This window comes from Triticum dicoccoides, chromosome 3B (assembly GCF_002162155.2).
Source record: "Triticum dicoccoides isolate Atlit2015 ecotype Zavitan chromosome 3B, WEW_v2.0, whole genome shotgun sequence".
Lineage (NCBI taxonomy): Eukaryota > Viridiplantae > Streptophyta > Magnoliopsida > Poales > Poaceae > Triticum > Triticum dicoccoides.
Window position 1 is genome coordinate 87,890,315 of NC_041385.1, and position 17,611 is coordinate 87,907,925.

The 17,611-nt window shown below is 41.5% G+C and overlaps 1 protein-coding gene across 2 annotated transcripts; it reads left to right on the forward strand.

Moving 5' to 3' along the window:
* Positions 1-1,903: 1,903 nt before the first annotated feature.
* On the forward strand, positions 1,904-16,010 carry LOC119274928 (protein RST1-like). Of its 2 annotated transcripts, none has more exons than XM_037555689.1 (24): positions 1,904-2,651; positions 3,027-3,110; positions 3,622-3,898; positions 4,039-4,289; positions 5,043-5,220; positions 5,320-5,510; positions 6,198-6,298; positions 7,628-7,703; positions 8,158-8,289; positions 8,368-8,449; positions 8,611-8,683; positions 8,774-8,948; positions 9,171-9,301; positions 9,379-9,467; positions 9,662-9,750; positions 9,844-10,056; positions 10,556-10,633; positions 11,618-11,800; positions 12,454-13,308; positions 13,383-13,679; positions 14,151-14,789; positions 14,904-15,051; positions 15,206-15,327; positions 15,436-16,010. In XM_037555689.1, the coding sequence occupies exons 1-24, from the start codon at positions 1,974-1,976 to the stop codon at positions 15,796-15,798; spliced, it is 5,505 nt and encodes a 1,834-aa protein (XP_037411586.1). In that variant the 5' UTR covers positions 1,904-1,973; the 3' UTR covers positions 15,799-16,010. The 2 variants fall into 2 exon arrangements, with proteins under 2 accessions (XP_037411586.1, XP_037411587.1); XM_037555690.1 differs by having other exon boundaries at positions 1,905-2,651; positions 5,049-5,220.
* Positions 16,011-17,611: the final 1,601 nt, after the last annotated feature.

Below are 17,611 nucleotides of genomic sequence, written 5' to 3' on the forward strand. Positions count from 1 at the left end.
TCCATAGTGCTTAGCGAAGCTCTGCCGGAGTACTGCAGCTCCATCAACACCACGCCGTCGTGCTGCTGCTGGTGCCATCTCCCTCAACCTCTCCTCCCTCCCTTGCTGGATCAAGAAGAGGAGACGTGGCTGTTCCGTACGTGTGTTGAACGCGGAGGTGCCGTCCGTTCGGCGCAGGTCATCGGTGATTTGGATCACGTCGAGTACGACTACATCATCACCTTGCAAGCTTCCGCACGCGATCTACAAGTGGTATGTAGATGCAAACTCTCTCCCTAGACTCGTTGCTTAGATGAACTCATAGATGGATCTTGGTGAAACCGTAGGAAAAATTTTTAATTTTCTGCAACGTTCCCCAACACTAGGATCATCGGTGATCTGAATCACGACGAGTACGACTCCATCAACCCCGTTCACTTGAACGCTTCCGCTTAGCGATCTACAAGGGTATGTAGATGCACTCTCCTTCTACTCGTTGCTGGTCTCTCCATAGATAGATCTTGGTGTTACGTAGGAAATTTTTTGAATTTCTGCTACGTTCCCCAACACTTATCCTATCCCAAACCTGAACCTCCCAAGGAAGATGAAGTGTTGCTGACATGTTCTGTACCACTCAATCTCTTACGAGAGGCTTCCTCCATATCCGTATCGTGAGCTGATTCTGGGTGATTATCATGATGCTTATTCTTCGCCCTACCATCCTCGTCAAAGCTGTCAACATCTGTGTTCTGTCCTCATCCTCCTGTACGTCCTCCTCTATGGCCACCGCGGCGTCCGCGGCCACCCCCAGGCCCTCTGCCAGTTCTCATAAACCAACCTGCCCTCAAGTCCTTGAAAACCAACGCAGAAGGTGGATGCACATCGGTCCCGTGTTCTTTGAAGAGGTGACCTAGCATACCACACACCGCACACCAGTCGGGCAACTTCTTGTATTTGACTCGATAAATCTGACGCTTCCCTCCTCTTAGCAAAGATACAACATTCTTCATCGGTTTGGACACATCAATTCTTACCCAAACACGGTGGAAATTTCCAGCAAAGTCCTGCGAAGGAGGTTCAGCATACAAAACTTCTCCTACTCTGCCAGCAAGTTGTTCGACGAGATGAGCAAACAGGTCAGGGACATCATGGATCTGGACCCAGATGTCTATTGTATCCAGCTTTATCGTGGTCGGTTTCGTCACCCCATCATATGGTTTGATGATGACAACATCTCCCTTGAAGTGCCATGGCCCTTCTTGCATCACCCTCTCCCAATCACCTAGGCATGAAAACCGGATGGTGTACAGGTTCTCTTCCAGAGGCTTAAACTTCACCTCTTGAGCAAGGTCCCAAGCAGATCGCATATTGCGATAGAACCACGTTTGACTATAGGTCTTGACCGAGTTCACCCGCGCAATAGCAACCCATCTAGCCGCATCTTCAGGAATATCGACCTCATCGAGAACTACATCATCCAAGTCCCAAACTCTTGCATCATCTTCTCTACCTCGCTGACCCCCGTAGCGCTAGGGTTTTCGGCAGAAGCCATGTTGCAATCTCACCCGATTGAGATCGTATCGGGTTGGACAAGGGGAACCCTAAGAACGCCCCGCTCCTCCGAAGCCAGCCCGTCCCCCAACGAAGAGCGTGGAAAGATCGGCGAAAGCTGCGGGGGAGGTTGATCGGCGGCGACAGGGACAACCAGAACTCCAGGAGGCGGCGGATCGCCTCGGAGGAACAAAACCCTAACTTGAGGGAAACGCAATAGTATTCCGGGAAGGGATTAGCCTTTCTTCTTCTTATCCTTCTTCACCGGCGCCTGGTAGGACGCCGCAACAGTTAGCCCATCTTTCACTAAAAAAAACAAGAAAAAACAATTTAGCCCATCTCATCTCGAAGACTCGATCGGCCTGGTATGAGTAGCTTTTACTCCTAGTCTCCCAACAGTCCAGTAGTCCACAGCCATCTCCGTCTCCGGCCACCGCATCGCCATGGCCTCCGCCTCGTCCGGCGCCGCGGCCTTCTCCCGCCTCGTCGACCGCACCCGGGTCCCGGACCCCACGCTCCAGCGCCACGCCGTCGCGGCCTTCTTCCGCCATCTCCTCACGCTGTCCCCTCCTCTCCCCGCGGCCGCCCACGACGGCATCTCCTCCCTCCTCGCTTCCCCGCACGCCGCTGTCGCCGCCTACGCCTCCGCGTCCCTCGCCCGCCTCGCGGTCTCCCGCACCGACCTCCTCGCCCCCGACGAGGCCCTCCCGTTCCTCATCGCATCCCTCTCCGCTTCCCCGTCTCCCCGCCTGGCCTCATGCCTCGTCAAGGCCGTAGCCGCGCTCGTTTCCTGCGTCCTCCGCTCGGGCCCCGCTGGCTCACGCTTCCCGCCCCACAACCACCCCTTCGTCCAGGCTCTCGCGTCGGCTGCTGACGGCGCGCGCGCGGAGCTGTCGCGGCAGGCGGCCAGGATGGTCGCCGAGGGGGTCGACGGCGTGGTGGGGTTCCTGAGGCCGTTCGTGATGTTTGCCGTGGTGAGGAAGGGGGACGCCGCGTTCGCGAGGGATTTGATAGGCGCGCTTGCCGCAGCGGCCACTGCAGCGGGTAAATCGGGCGGGGCAGTCCCAGTGCTGAAATTGCTCGGCGAGAGCTTGCTGCATTTCGGCCGCGGGGATGGGGAGGTATGTGTTTCGGTCTATTCCCTCATCGATGGTGGTATTCTTTTTTCTGGGGAATGCAGTTGTTGGTACTGTGGAGGAATCTAGGGCGCATAAACAACACCCCAGTCGTTTTGCATTTCGTTTGTGTTCGAGCAATGATTGTTGTGGCACAAGTGATTGTGGGTGTTACGATTCCTGTTCCTATGGATGTTAATGTTATTGTTTATAGTCGGTTTTAGTAGATAGTGCACAATGCGGTAAAAAGCATGAAGTTCATGTAGCTGATTGTGCATAACTGGGAATGTATTTGACAGTGTATTTTGTAATTGTCAAAGCCTCAAAGGGGGAAATTATCTTACTCTGCACATAATGTTGCCTGCATTTCTTTTTCTTCAGGAAGGGCGGCTCTGGCTTAGTTCTGTGGAGTGCTTGGTCGATGCGTACGTGATATTACTGAGGAAGTTAGCTCATGCTCAAAGGGTACTGCTCTTCTATGTTCTATCTGCTTATTTTGTGTAAATAATTGTATCCCTGTCTTGTTGATATTTAAAATGCAGTCATGTTGGTTATGAATTAGATACTCAGGAAATTCATATTCTAAGAACCAAACAGTTTGCTCCTGACTTTTAGAAATCTTTTGTCAACTATAACCTAAGAGTTATGGAAATGCTTGGTGAGCTAATTTTATATATTTATACAATCGTTAATGGAATACACCTGGGCATAGTTCGTTCATACTGGAGGTTAACTGCCTAGTATACTGATTAGTATGGTGCTGCACTTACCTAACATTGAATTACACATGAGCCTCCTCTATGTTTCATCATCCATTGGTGGAATTGAGGTAGGAAGCCAGTCAGGCAACTGACCAGTTAGTTATAGCCTTCTAGGGTCAATTTTCTTTCTTTAGTTTCTTCAGTTCAAATGCTTATATAATTCGTATGTATCAGCAATGCATCATACTTGTGCTATAACTTGCTTCTTTTAACAGCCAGCCTATGATGCCCAAGCAAGTAGTGTGGAGTTGCTAGAAATACTTTTGTCGCAATGTTCACTTCATCACCAACTTCTGGGAATGTCTTGTGCAGTTCTTCAATTATCAAAATATTTGTTTTCGGTGCAAAAGGACCTTGGGTTATGCTATCTTCCTGAAATTTCTGGTGTTCTCAGTTCTCTTTCTTGCATTCTCGGTGCGCTGGAGTTTGAATCTGAGCAACTGGCTGGATTGAAATTTCTGGCCTTCTTGATTGAATGGAGACATGAAAATGGTACATTCCTAATTTTTTGTAATCCCCTTTCCCCCTCTCTTTTGCAACCTATAACTTAAATTTTTAATTTGGTTTTCTTTCATGTTATGCAGACACTAAAAACTTGGCTCCTCATAATACTTGATGTTTTTTGCTTGCAGCGGTCAAAACAAATGAAGTGGTACACCACTTTAGTGAGGAGCTTCTCTGTGTTCTGCCAGTTATCAACCTCGTTATTTCTCCATCGAGATCTGTTAAAGCAGTGGCATCCCATGTGCTGTCAAGATTTAGCTTGCTTGTTTTGGAGTTACCTGCTTCTTGTTCATCAGAGAAACGAGACATTTCAATGGTCCACCACATAAGCAGACCTACCTTTATCCTTCCTAAACTTGTACATCATCTATGGTCTCAGGTGATGTTTTACCCCTTATTTTTTTGCTATGCTGCAACTCTGCTTGTTTTCCCCCTTTTGTGTAAAGCACCTAGTGGAGAGATAGAGATGATCACATACCTTTTTGTTCCTTGTGCACCTAGTTGAAATATTTGTATTGACAAGAGTCACCAGAAGATGGGAATTCTACACTTCGCGTCTTCAACAATTGAACTGCTGATGTGGCATGTTAGAGCTTTGTTTATTCTGCAATAGTTTTAAAACTTGAGTATAATGTTCTATAACATTTTTAGATTTAGAACCATATCCGGCACCGGCATCACCCAACGTAATTACTAGTCATTACTTTACCAAATACATAGACATAGACCCAGTCCATAAAGAGAGTTCTGCTTTGTTCTGAGGGTGTCACAAACTGAATGGTATCCCTAGAGCTCAGAGCGTGCAGCCAACCTTGGATCAGCATAGCAGTTTGCTTATCATGTCTGTTTCACAATTGGTCAAGTCATATTTGCATGCAACCTATTTCTGTTAATAACATATGTTGTGTACCCCTATATGCTAGTGTTATACTGAGTAAATATTCACGCAGATATTGGCCCTGTTTCCAAATCTGGAAGAGAGAAAATGATGTTTTCATGTGGGCATAGGTCTACCCATTGTTTGCTCCTTATGCACTCAACTTCTCTTGCAAGAAATGCCACTTTGATTTCATAGCTGGTTCATTATGCGTTTGTAGCTCATATATACGATAGTATTAATTCTGCTTTCCAGTTGCAGTCATCTTCAGGTTTCTTTTTTACGAAGTATGCAATTTGCAAGGGATTGCCGGAGTCAGCTGCAAACTATTCAGAAGCTAATTATTGGACAGACCAAATAAACGAGTATCTGTCAGTCCTTGCCAGAGAAAAGCTTACACTGGATGGCTCATCTTCAAAAACGATGTCATCAGGTCGAAGAATGTACTTGTACTTTTACATATTGCCTTGTGGTTTTGCTTTGTGTAATCCGTAAAACAGGTATGGAACTCACTCTGTCTAATTACTTGCAGCACCAATATCATCGCTTGTAAGCTCTGTAGTATCTGTTTTGGTAATGCACCCAAAACTTGGTACTTCTGCTGCTCGTTCCTTGGGTAATCTTGGTGCATCAGATTCGAAACTGGGAATGCCGCTGTTGCTAGTTATCCTCTTCTATTGCAAGATTATGTACAGCAATGATAACCTCTCAGCAAATAGCTTGGTCAGTGCTGTAATTTCATCTTTGCCCTTTATTTGTGCGCTAGTGTTTTATGATTACATGAATTCTTAAATAAATAAATTAAAAAGATGCAAATCCTTATCACACTACTTAGATTAGACCGACACCGATCTTCACTATCTAATTAAATGTTGAAAATAGGGAAGCCACAGCTGTGAACACCATAGAATCTGGACATCAGGAGTGAGAAATACCATCCTTAATGTAGGGGTAGCGTCGGCATCCTTCATAATAGGTTGCTGCAGCAATCACGCAGTCCCGTTCCGAGGGCTGACTTCTGTATCATTAGTTCAAAAATGGAGTATGGAATAATTATTTTTGCTGTCAGTTTGTTTTATTTACTTGGATATGTTCGTATAACATAGTATGATTAATTTCCTTAGAGGTATAGACTGTATTTAGTGGCTAACTCTAGTCAACCCTTTGAAAAAGATAGCCATGTATCTGTTATAAATTACTCAAGAAAGAATCCATCTAAAGTTCATTAACCTATTCTATGGTCTCCTCTTTCTGCTGCCCCACTCCCCCGCCTTTCTGCCATGCTGTCTGGCCATCTTGTGCACGCTAGTTACCCCAACGTGTATCTCGATTCATATCAGTATCTAATAAACAGAATAACTGCAAGCAGAGGAATGTACTTGACATTTATTTTTGCTATATCATTTGCAGCTCAGTTTGCTTGAGTCGTTGCCATCACTTGCTACACATGGTTTTGTGCTTCCACTTGCTCTGCAATTGATATCACCAATGCTTAAAAAGGATGCAAAATCGTAAGTACCTCGATTCTTCATCCAATTTCGACATCAGTGGGCTCAACTCAAGTTTCCTGTTATTTTTTGTATTTGCTTGTTTTAGCTGGCTTGTCCTGTTCTGACGTGGAGCGCATATACTTTGTTTTCACCCTTTTCTGATTTTTGAAAAATTGTCCACAAATCCTCTTCATATAATAAGAAACAGAGCAACATACGTGATCATGCATACAGCAGGAACCAACTCATTTCCAACACGGATTGGGCAGTTTCAGAAAAATTAAGAAGCAGCTGACAGTGTGAACATGTCATCATTGTTTTTAGCGCATAACCAGAAAATGACGTGCAATTTTTAAATACAGAGCTTGTGACTATTCTGCATGCAGTAACAAGTCATCAACAACTTACCAAGATATAATATATGGTTTTTGGGAGCCTGTCCAATATATATCAGGAAAATAAATATCTTATTCACAATTCTATTTTTAATTCAGAAGTGATATTTTGAAGAGGGTAAAATATGATTGTTGGTTGCCTTTAATAAATGTTAATACTTTTGAATACAAGAAACTTTTGTCTTGATGGAGAACTGAGTAGTGCTCGGTTAGCTAGAGCGCATGTCTGGGAGCTCGCCCATCCGCATTTGAGGCTCAGCCTCCGCATATGTCTTATTTTAAAAGAAGCCCTGGGTGCTAATGCATGTGTCTTATTTTAAACTTTTATCTTGATATTTTTTAAGTTTTTACTTGTCGACATACAACTACTAGAGAATACCCTGTACGTTGCTGCACGAATCGACCGCAGTATATTTCGGGTATTTGATTGTATGAAACATGAATACTTGAATTACTAATATATGAACTAAAGCTAAAAATACTCCCTCCGTCCTAAAATACTTGTCGGAGAGATGGTTGTATGTAGACGTATTTTTGTTCTAGATACATCCATTTTTATTCATTTCTACGACAAGTAATTCGGGACAGAGGGAGTACATATTATATATTGTATTTGATTATTGTGTAGTTGAAAAATATTTTTGGATATAAATGGCATAATATAATGGAGAAAATTTACCATGCTTGTTGAGTGGACTTTTGATGAGGTGGCATGTGTAGTGAGGTGGGATGTGTGCATGGGATCAACTAATAATGGCAAACTTTTTCTCATCTATGTTGTGGTGGGCCTTTGATGAGGTGGCATGTGTGCAACTGTGCATGTTAAGATAATAGAGGTAGTGGGGAATTAGGATTACTATCATAACAGTATGTGCTGACGCAATGTTATTTATTTCCTATTACATGATATTCATTTTAATATATCATCGTGTTACTTCTGCATGGTAACACACAGGACTCTGTATGCTATTGCTGTTCGATTGCTTTGCAAGATATGGATTATCACAGATTGGGCATTTCCAAACTTACAAGTAAGGGCACATAATAAGTTAAATATTAGAATCTTGTTTTGCCGCTATCAAAAGCATTAATACATCGCTTTTGAGTGTTTATGTTATGAAATATTGAAACTTATGCATACCATATGTTTCTGAAGCAGTTCTGAATGGCTAGAGTGATAACTTTATGCCTTTATGTCGCTTGAATTCAAAACACAGTCCAATCGAGACTGATGAGTGGATCATCACGTCACCTTTCCCTAGAGTTTAAGTTACGAAAAAGTCAAATAGTTAGCTAAAACCTGCTATGTAAATAAAATAAGAGAAGCTCTTCTCCATTCTTGAATTTTAAGCAAACATTTCATGTAATGTTCTTGAAGACGCATACCATATGATTAATGAAAGTTTGCCAATCTGTAATTTTCTTGTATCACTGGTTCACTGTTAGAATTACAAGATCATCACTAATTTCCGCTTTCTGAAATAGGGAGTTCTGGATCCTGAAACATTTTCCAGTTTCACTACTGATAGAGAAGTTTTCACAAGTATTGCTGCATCAGTGCGTGATGTTTGCAAGCAGAACCCAGATAGAGGTGTCGATCTCATATTATCTGTCTCGGTGTGTATTTCCGTCATCTTTCTTGGCTCATCATGCATTCTTTCTTGACTTGGTCCGCGTTCTAACACTTCCTTGTAGTCTTGTATTGAGAGCCGTGATTCTGTAGTTCAAGCTCTTGGCCTGGAGAGCCTCTCCTATCTCTGTGAGGCGGACATCGTGGGTAAGTTGATTGTCACTCAGTACATTAGATTGTCGACCTCTTGAAATATCGATGTTATATGAAGTCATGTCATCTGAAAGCTAGCAAAGAGTATGGTTAAATCTTAAGAACTCATGTCTTCTGAACTTCACTTCTGAGGCAAGCAGCTCATATGCATGCAGATTTTTATACTGCCTGGAAAGTTATATCAAAGGAGCTGAAAGATTATTCAATTGATCCCATGGTTTCAAATGGGTAAGGCCACTGGAATGATGCATTTAATACAAATGTGCTTATGTGCACACCAGTTTAGTTTGGTCTGACTCTTATCTCCCTTTCCTTCAGCTTATGCATTTTGTTGAGATGGGGAGCAATGGATGCTGAAGCATATTCTGAAACATCAAAGAACTTGATACAAACATTGTGGAGCATTGGTACATACAAGAAAAATAACGCCGAAGCTGATCATCTTTGGATTAAAGCAAGAGGAACTGCTTTTCATTCATTGTCCCACTACAAGGTTCTGCTGCACTTTGTTGTGTTATTGTCTGCATCTCCATATTTGTAATACTTTGACCAAAAATTGCATTCCGTTTACTTCTTACATTTGGTATTCTGCGTGTTTCTTTTGGTAAATTACCCATGTGTTGTATCTCTTGTAACTATAAGTTAGCTTCTCTACTTAATGAAAAGATATGCAAAGCTTCTGCACGTTCTCTTAATTTTTGGTTGGTATTTTCAGATCTCACTTATTCAAGATTCTATTCCTGATTTCTGGAGGAGAAACTATGAGTGCTTTACTAATGAACATAATCTGGAAGTTCTCAAAGCTATGGAGAACTTTCAAGTCGAGATTATCAAATTTGAGCACATGTTAGTATATTTTCTGAAATTACCCAGTTCAGATGCTCATGTACATCCTTAACTGAGGTTTTTCCCTACACATCCAGAAACCGCCGTAGAGTGACCACAGATAAAAGAACCACGGTGCACAAATTTGAGAAGTTATTGGATGTTCTCCCTCAGTCCGTGTTTAAAGGTATGCTCGTCATATGCAAATGAGTTAAACATATGTAATTTGAGAAGTTATTTGATATTTTGTCCACTATCCTGTTTCTTAAAATGCTCCTTTTTATGTTAAATATGAAAATATATATAATTTGTTCTGTTCTATGTTTAATGCATTGTGATGGTAGCTTCAGCTTTTAATCGGCTAAACTTTTCATATTGTAGAAAAATCCGCACACCATCGGTTGCCTGGTGCAGCTCTTTTAACCATCAAGTTTTCCTCAGAGGACATCCTTCGTGAAGGAAAATCTAAGGTAGCATCTTTGAAGTTGCATGTTTTCATCTATAATTGCCAAAACGTGTGTCCTTCTATACTATACCGATCAGTTACATTTTTTTATTCGCAGGGTTTGTCTAGAGTACATGCTGCATATGAGCAGGCATTAATGGAGATGGCTGAATCTATGTTTATATCAAGAAACATTGTGGTAGCTCTTCTTGCTTTGCATTCATGGAAATCATTTGTCTCCCATTGGATGCAGGCAGCTGTAACTTTGCTTGACACTAAAGAATCTTCAAAGTTGAATAAACCTTTAAAAGCAGCTAACGATATTTTTAAGGTGCGTACATGTCTTAGTTATTCATTCAATTTTATAGATTGTCTTTGTTCAAGAAAACCTTTATCAGAACTTGCCACAAATGCTACTAATAAAGTGCCAGTTTAGATGATGGGGCGCTGATGCAAATAAAAGAACATAGTTTTTTGGAATTTTCTAACAACTCTCTCTATGTATGTATGCAGGTTTTGAGGTACATCAGTAAATGTTATGGCTGCTGCTTACTCAAATAATAATCTAGTGTTTACTTTAAAACTTTTTATCGGCAACATGCTTACTCAAAAGAGTCATCCCACAAACTATGGATTATGATTGTTATTTTGACATAGGCTAAATATGATTTTGTCCATTTAGGTGTAAATTACCAGGATTTTACTATCACATGGATCCATCCTTCCATCTTGCTATCTTCCTTTTCCTCCTTTTACTTTCATGAACAAAGTTAGCTTCGTTTCCCTGTTAATGATAATTTTCCCCTAAGTTTTCCTAATTGTGATTGCAGATATTGTGCAAGTGCGTTCCTGTATCTAATCCTAGAGTTGCTGTTAACATTACTCTTGCAATTGGAGCGCTGTGCTTGGTAAGGTTTTTTTAGTTGATATTTTAGTCATTCTCAAGTGTGATTATGATTGTAGCAGTATGATGTACTTCTGATGATTTTAGTGCCATGCGTTTTTTAATTGTCTCTCCTTCAATGCCATGTGGCTAGTTAAGATATGGATGCAGTAGCTCATGCCTCGAATATTGAATGCACTCATCATTGCTGGATGCAGGATTCAGGATTTTTAACCTTTGCAATTTATTCAACCATGCAATATGAGGGCTCTTGTCTCTATGTTTACGGTTTTTAAGCCTTTAACTCTATCTATCTACACTTCTTTACCAAAAAAATACAAAAGCCACTGGTGTTTACAGATGCCACAGTTTTTATGGTGTGCATATGGCTGGTACTCATGGTTACTCCCCGTTCTAATTGATTTAACCAGAGTTTCACTCTATTTCCTTCATGCCCTTCTAATTTGGATTTTTCTTGTGTGTTCCTCTAGCGAAGGGGAGCCTTGTGACCATGAGGTCACGGGTTCGAGTTCTGGAAACAGCCTCTTGCAGAAATGTAGGGTAGACTGCGTACAAAAGACCCAAAGTGGTCAGACCGTCCTTGGTGTTAAGTTTCATGCACTAGCCAACGCACCCAAAAATCTGAACTGATGGAAAGGTCTAGACAATCCACATATACACTTCAAGACCCGGACCCTGCGCAAGCAGGAGCTACGTGCACCGGGCTGCTCTATTTTTGTGTGTGCTCCTCTAGCAATATGTGAACAAGTTTTAATTTCTCTAGCATTCACGGCTCAGCTAAACATACGGAAAACACAACTCTATAAATACACCCGACACACAGAAACTAACATCTGACTTAAGTATATATTCGTAGCATTACTATTATTGGCTCACTTTTAGCCTTCTAGCATTGAAGAATACAGTCTGTATCTCTGCGGTATCTCTGGTGTGTTCCTGAGTGGTTCTCGATTTTGATGTAATTGCTGTCATCTTGTCTTATTGGCAGGTAGTTCCTCCGACTGCCCATCTAGTAATCACATCTGCATCTGATTTTCTTTTGAAATGGTTACTGCAATATGAGCATGAGCACCAACAGTGGTCTGCAGCTATCTCTTTGGGATTTATATTCAATTGTTTTCACCCCACGGACAAAAAAAGCAAGCTTCAGGTTATTGATGGACTCTTTGAGGTACATGATTTTGCTCTCCATGATATTTCAACTTTTTTGTACTAGGTTGATTATTCCTTTCTAAAAAGTACTCCCTCTGTCTTGAATTAGTTGTCTCAGATTTGTCTAGATACAGATGTATCTAGACACATTTTAGTGTTAGGTACATCCGTATGTAGAAAAATCCAAGACAACTAATTTGGGACGGATGTAATATATAACTAGATACCAAGAACCATTTTTCTTGATTTACTTTCAAACACAAACATTCAATGTTACCGACACACATGTCACTCGCATGCCTTGCTGCCAGACATGTTTTTGTGAAAGATTGCTTGGCGGTTGCTAGTACTACCTATAAATATAGCTTCCAGCCAGCTTCACTGTACTGTTAGGAGCTTATGGTGCCTTGCTTCATGCAGCAAACAATGCCTAGTATATGTTCATTCAATGATCATGCTGCCACTTGCTGCAGTTGATGGCATCTCCTTTTGACATGCTTTATTGGAATATTATTATTTGATATAATGAGTACTCCTTCCGATCCAAAATAACTGTCGTGGTTTTAGTTCAAATTTGAACTAAAATTGAACTAAAACCGTGACACTTATTTTGGATTGGAGGGAGTATATGTTATAAGTTTCTCACCATGTATTATGCCCTTTTGCATCCAGGTTATCTCAAATGCTGATAGTTATCTTGTAAAAGGAGCTTGTGGACTGGGATTAGGTTATGCTTCCCAAGGTCTTCTAACCAGAGCAGATAGTACATCTGATTCAGACTTAGAAGCAACTACACAATTCAACGAACGTGCATCAGTTAAAGAAGTTCTTCACACTCTGACTGCTTCATTAGTTAAACTATGTCCATCCTCATGTCATTCTCTCAAGAAACTAAGTATTTGTGGAACATTCTCCATGGAAGGAATGGAAGAAAATTATGACAGCTTAGATGATGATCCTTGGGCTATTGCGGGACTTGTTCTTGGTCTGGGAAACTCTGTTGTTGCTCTGTATAGGCTTGGAGCTTATGAAGACGTTATTGAAATCAAGAACATATTGATATCATGGATACCAGATGTTGATTCAAGCTCTGTGCTATTTGATGAAGTAAATTCAGTATCCCTGTGTATGGGCTCTTGCCTTGCTCTGCCATCTGTGATAGCATTTTGCCAGAGAGTGGAGTTACTGAATGATGATTTGGATGCTCTGTTCAATCGCTACACTTCTTTAGCTACTGAACTCCTGAACCTCAAGAAATCTGGAACTGTCTTTCAGAATTTATTGATGGCTATCTGTATCGGTGCTGGATCTTTGCTGTCTGGCATATTGAATGATGGGGTGCATGCCATGAAATTTGCTGATGTTAAGAAGTTTCTTGACAGTCTTAAATATATATACACCCATCCTTATCCTCCTCTTGTCCATTTGGGAGGCATGTTTGGTGCTGTCAATGCTTTTGGTGCAGGTGCTGGAGACCTCACTGGGATTGGTTGGCAATCAATGAATTCACAGATAAAGCATGAGAAGGTTTCTCCCCTTGCCCGCATACCCTAACTATTTACTTTTCTGTAGTGTTAGAGTAATCTTTTTTATGGGCACAGGAGTCAACTTTGGTGCGAGGTCCTCTACTTACAAGTCCTGTTGGCGAGACTCTTTCAACGTCAATGGTTCAGGAAATTTTTCTTCTTGCCAAGGACGCAGAGGATAATCACGTACGGAATTATGCTGCATGGGCTGTATCATTTCTTAGAAGTAGGTGGTTATTAGAGAACCAAAGTCTTAATGATAATGATTCTTCTCAAAGAAATTCCGTTGATTCCAGTCAATCAAGAAGTTTTTCTGCTGAAAGCTTAGTGTGGAACTTAAGTCTCTGGCTGAGGGATCTTAACTTTGAAAAGGTTTGATCTGAATCTTTCTTGAAAGAATAACTTGAGCTCTCACTTATTAAGATCAGGCTTTTATGTTGTACATTTATTAAAGAAAGTATTTTAGAAAAAGAGAATACACTTTATTCAACTCGCACTTTACATAGGAGGCTAAGATGTGCATTGAAAACACAAAAGCTGGTGATGCCAAATACCCATACAGGCATGTACATTTTTTTCTTTTGCATTCCTCTTGATAACATGCATATCTTACACAAAAGCTTGTATTTGATGCAAAGATCTAACAGCTGCATCTACGTCATAGATGGTTCGAAGTTGACAGATAATTTGGGTCATGGTGCATGGATATTTTCCTAGCGAAGCAAGTTTACAGTTTGGCGTCATGTGTGAATCATCTTTTATTTATAGGGTTGTGGAGTTAGACGAGCAATTATTGGTTTGATGGTCATTTTTTATTGACTTACGTTATTTTACTATCTACAGCCTGGTGATGTAGTGCCAGTAAATACAATTGCAACAGTTTTGAAATGCCTTACTAAAGCTCCTAGAGTGCCAGCTATAGACTGGGGGGTTATAGTACGGCGGTGCATGAAAGTTGAGGCACAAATTCCTCAGAAGTCAACCAATCATCGAGATCCTACATTATTAAGGGAAGAATGCTTATATTTTTCTCTAGCTCATGCCGATCATATCAGTCCCCTTCTACAGTTTTTGGATGATCTGACAGATTTACCCAGGTTCAGGAGATTAGAAATGAACGTGCAGTCTGTTTTGCTCCAATATTTGTCACACCTAATGAAGCTCTTCTCTGATTCAAGATCTAAGAAACTGTACGAGGATTTAGCTGTGTACTTCTGTTCCCACTTATCTTCACACTTGGATTACTCTTCTGAGCAGAGAAGCATGTTAAGAATGTCCTTCTGGAAAGGCATCTGTAAGTGCCTGATGGAGGTGGTCTCTGAAGAGACCGACAGTTTCTCTTATGTTAAAAAATGCATCGAATGCTTGTTACCTCTGTTGAATCTCTGTAATGATGGTCAACCTGAATTCGTGGACGAATGGTCTGCTGCTATCAAGTGTCTCATTGTTGCTCAGAAAAGTTGGCCGGGTGATATGCTACAGGTGCTCCTCTAGTTTTTCTTCAGAAATAGTTTTGCATTAGTTATCTGTTTTAGCGAGCTCTATACTTCCTATGTAATTTCTATTCACAACTTTAACGTTCACCTTTCTTTTCAGGTGCACAGTACCACATCCTTAAGTGAAGGAGAACATGTTGATGCGGCAAGGAAGATTATCATCAGGGCAAGGTTGTGTTTTGCTGGTTGCATTTCTGCACTTGAGCTGGGGAACATAAAGACTACCATACTGAGTACAACAGCTGATGGTAACCGGCAACTGCATCCCTCAGCTTTGACTTGTGCTTCGAAACTTCCTGTTTGTCTGTTGCTGGGCCATGCTTATGAGTAGTGTTCAGTCTTTATATTTCCATTCTTTATCTCCTGCCCACCCCCATTGAAGGTAAACAAATATTGTTTCAGGCGTCTGGTGGAACGTTCTTGTTGAGGTTGCAGCAGCTGTATACTCTGCTGACAATGGTATAAAGAAGCAGTGGCTTTTGGATGCATTAGACATTGGTTGTGTTACAGCTCATCCCTCCACGGTAAATGTTCAGTTGCAATGTGTCCTGACAGTGCATGAGCCCAAACATGAACATGAATTGCTTATGGTCACTCATTGCCTTACTTACCTCTTTGTTCTAATATTTCAGGCACTGCGTTTTGTTGGCCTGCTATGTGGTAGCTGTTGTATCTATATGCCACTTCTCATTGTTAATCCAACAAACGTACTGAGTGATTTGCCCGTCACGCTGCCTTCCTTTCTCTCCAGCAGCATTTGGGATGACCTTAGAAACTCTGCCGCCGATAAGTTATGGTTGTTGACCACTCGCATCTACATGTGGGCAGAACAATTGACTCGTGGAGAGGGCCTTCCTTGCCATGATCATATTCATCGAAGTGAAGCTGAGAATGCAACTTTTCTTGCGAACATGCTGCGCTCTACATGCATCGCAGTGGAAGATCACTTCACTGTAGATAAACAGCTAAAGCTTGCAAACCTGGAGGCATTATGAGTGTATGGAGAACTGATTATCATTTTAACGATCTGTATGCAATAGCATATTTGTCTAGAACACCTATTATTGCTGTTTTAACTGATGATGTAGCAATGCCTTTGTTGTATATAATTTTAGTTAGTTTCCCCATATATTTTAAGTGATGGTTCTTAGTGTGAACATAATTTGGTGGAAGATAACCGGAGAATAAAATTGCTGTGTTCTCTGAATTTAATTGCACTATGCAACAATTTCTTATCGTCAAACTGAAAGAGCAGACTGCTGGAAAAAAAGGGTAGTTATCAGAGGCCTCAGCCTGAGATGGAAAAGTTCAGTGCATGTTTACCTGGATCTCATTACAGGTAAACCGTATCATATTATGCCATATGTCCTGTCCTTGAGAGGTTATGTTCCCTATATATTTCTGAACTATGTTTCTCTAATGTGCTGGCATTTTATATGGTTCATGCAGAGAGTCTTTGACTCGAGTCAGAACCTGATGGGTACTCACCTAAAGCTTCGTCTGAAGATATCTCCATCAGTTTCCAATGCAGTGTGGGTCGCCGGTCATTGTTAGTCCCTCCACCAGCATCTCAAGGGCTGTTGTAGGTTAGTCTGAGCTTTCTGGGATTTGATCCCACGATCTTCTTGGTGGCCACATTACATCTTTCAGGCTGCAGGTACAGTCTAATCAAGTCCTCTTACACTTGAAAAACAAACAAAATCTGGTGCTGCTCTGTTAGTATGATATATCATGCTCTATAGAAAGATCAAATCAATATGCAAATGATCAAATATAAAATTAATCACTAATGATGATTCTCATTCTTTCAGAAAGACCCCCCCACAAAAGCACCGCATTTGATGCTTAAATTCCCGTCACGCCTTCTTTTCGTTTTAAAGTTATCTCTTGACTTTTTATTTGATGGAATCTGTCCTAAGAACTTACCCGCATTTCCAAAAATAGAAAAGGAACTAACCGGAAAGGCTAGTAGTACCATCTCTTTTGTATGTCCATTGCATTTAGCCTTTCGCCATGATGGATGTCTCTGGTTCACAAAATTGCTACTGTTCTGCCTACAACTTTAAGAATATGTCTCGAGTAGCTTGCAGGATACAGTTAGAAATGGTAATTTTGGAAGATTGTAACTGTTCCTAGTAAGTTAAAACAATATGATATATAGAAATAAAGATCGATAGAGAATGTCAAATCTAGGACACAGTGAGCTAGCTAGATGTCACTTTTGCACGTTGGTAGCTTCCATCTAGGCACACGACTCTTGTACGGACGGGTGAGATAAAGGAACCCCGGCGGAATCAATATCTCCCATTGTTCGTTCCATAGCCGCTAATCGATATGCTAGTGCGCCCCTTCCACCCACCCAAGAGCCTTTGGCAGATCAGCTAGCAGTGCCGTTAAAACCTTCCATTGCTTTCATGCGGATTCTCTTATCTCCATGGATCTCCCCCCTTTATATATTGTGATCAGATATGCTGTGCAGCCGCGCGGCCAGGGCCTGCAAACATCTTTGCCTGGATGTTTCCATGAAGGAACCAATTGGATGTCTCAGGAAACATTTGCTTTGCTACGCTTTTTGAGTATGATATTCATGGGGGCGTACCCGTTAGCAGATTCTGCCAAACAATCTTAATTATGAAAGCCGTGTCCTTTCGCTATCGCTTTATTTTATCCCCTCAAGTATAACATGAGCCTATCATAGCGCCCGGCCCCAAAGCCAACCAATCACATGGCTGCGAGTCCAATGTATTGCTAGAGCACTGAAAGGTGCAATAATTTATCCTTGTGTGTGGCTATCAAGGGTTTGTGCAT

Excerpts from the sequence above, each read along its gene's own strand:
- LOC119274928 (XM_037555689.1), top strand. The coding sequence starts at position 1,974 with ATGGCCTCCGCCTCGTCCGGCGCCGCGGCCTTCTCCCGCCTCGTCGAC. Across the intron at positions 5,221-5,319 it reads TTCAAAAACGATGTCATCAG|CACCAATATCATCGCTTGTA; the intron begins GTCGAAGAATGT and ends AATTACTTGCAG. Across the intron at positions 13,680-14,150 it reads GGGATCTTAACTTTGAAAAG|CCTGGTGATGTAGTGCCAGT; the intron begins GTTTGATCTGAA and ends TACTATCTACAG.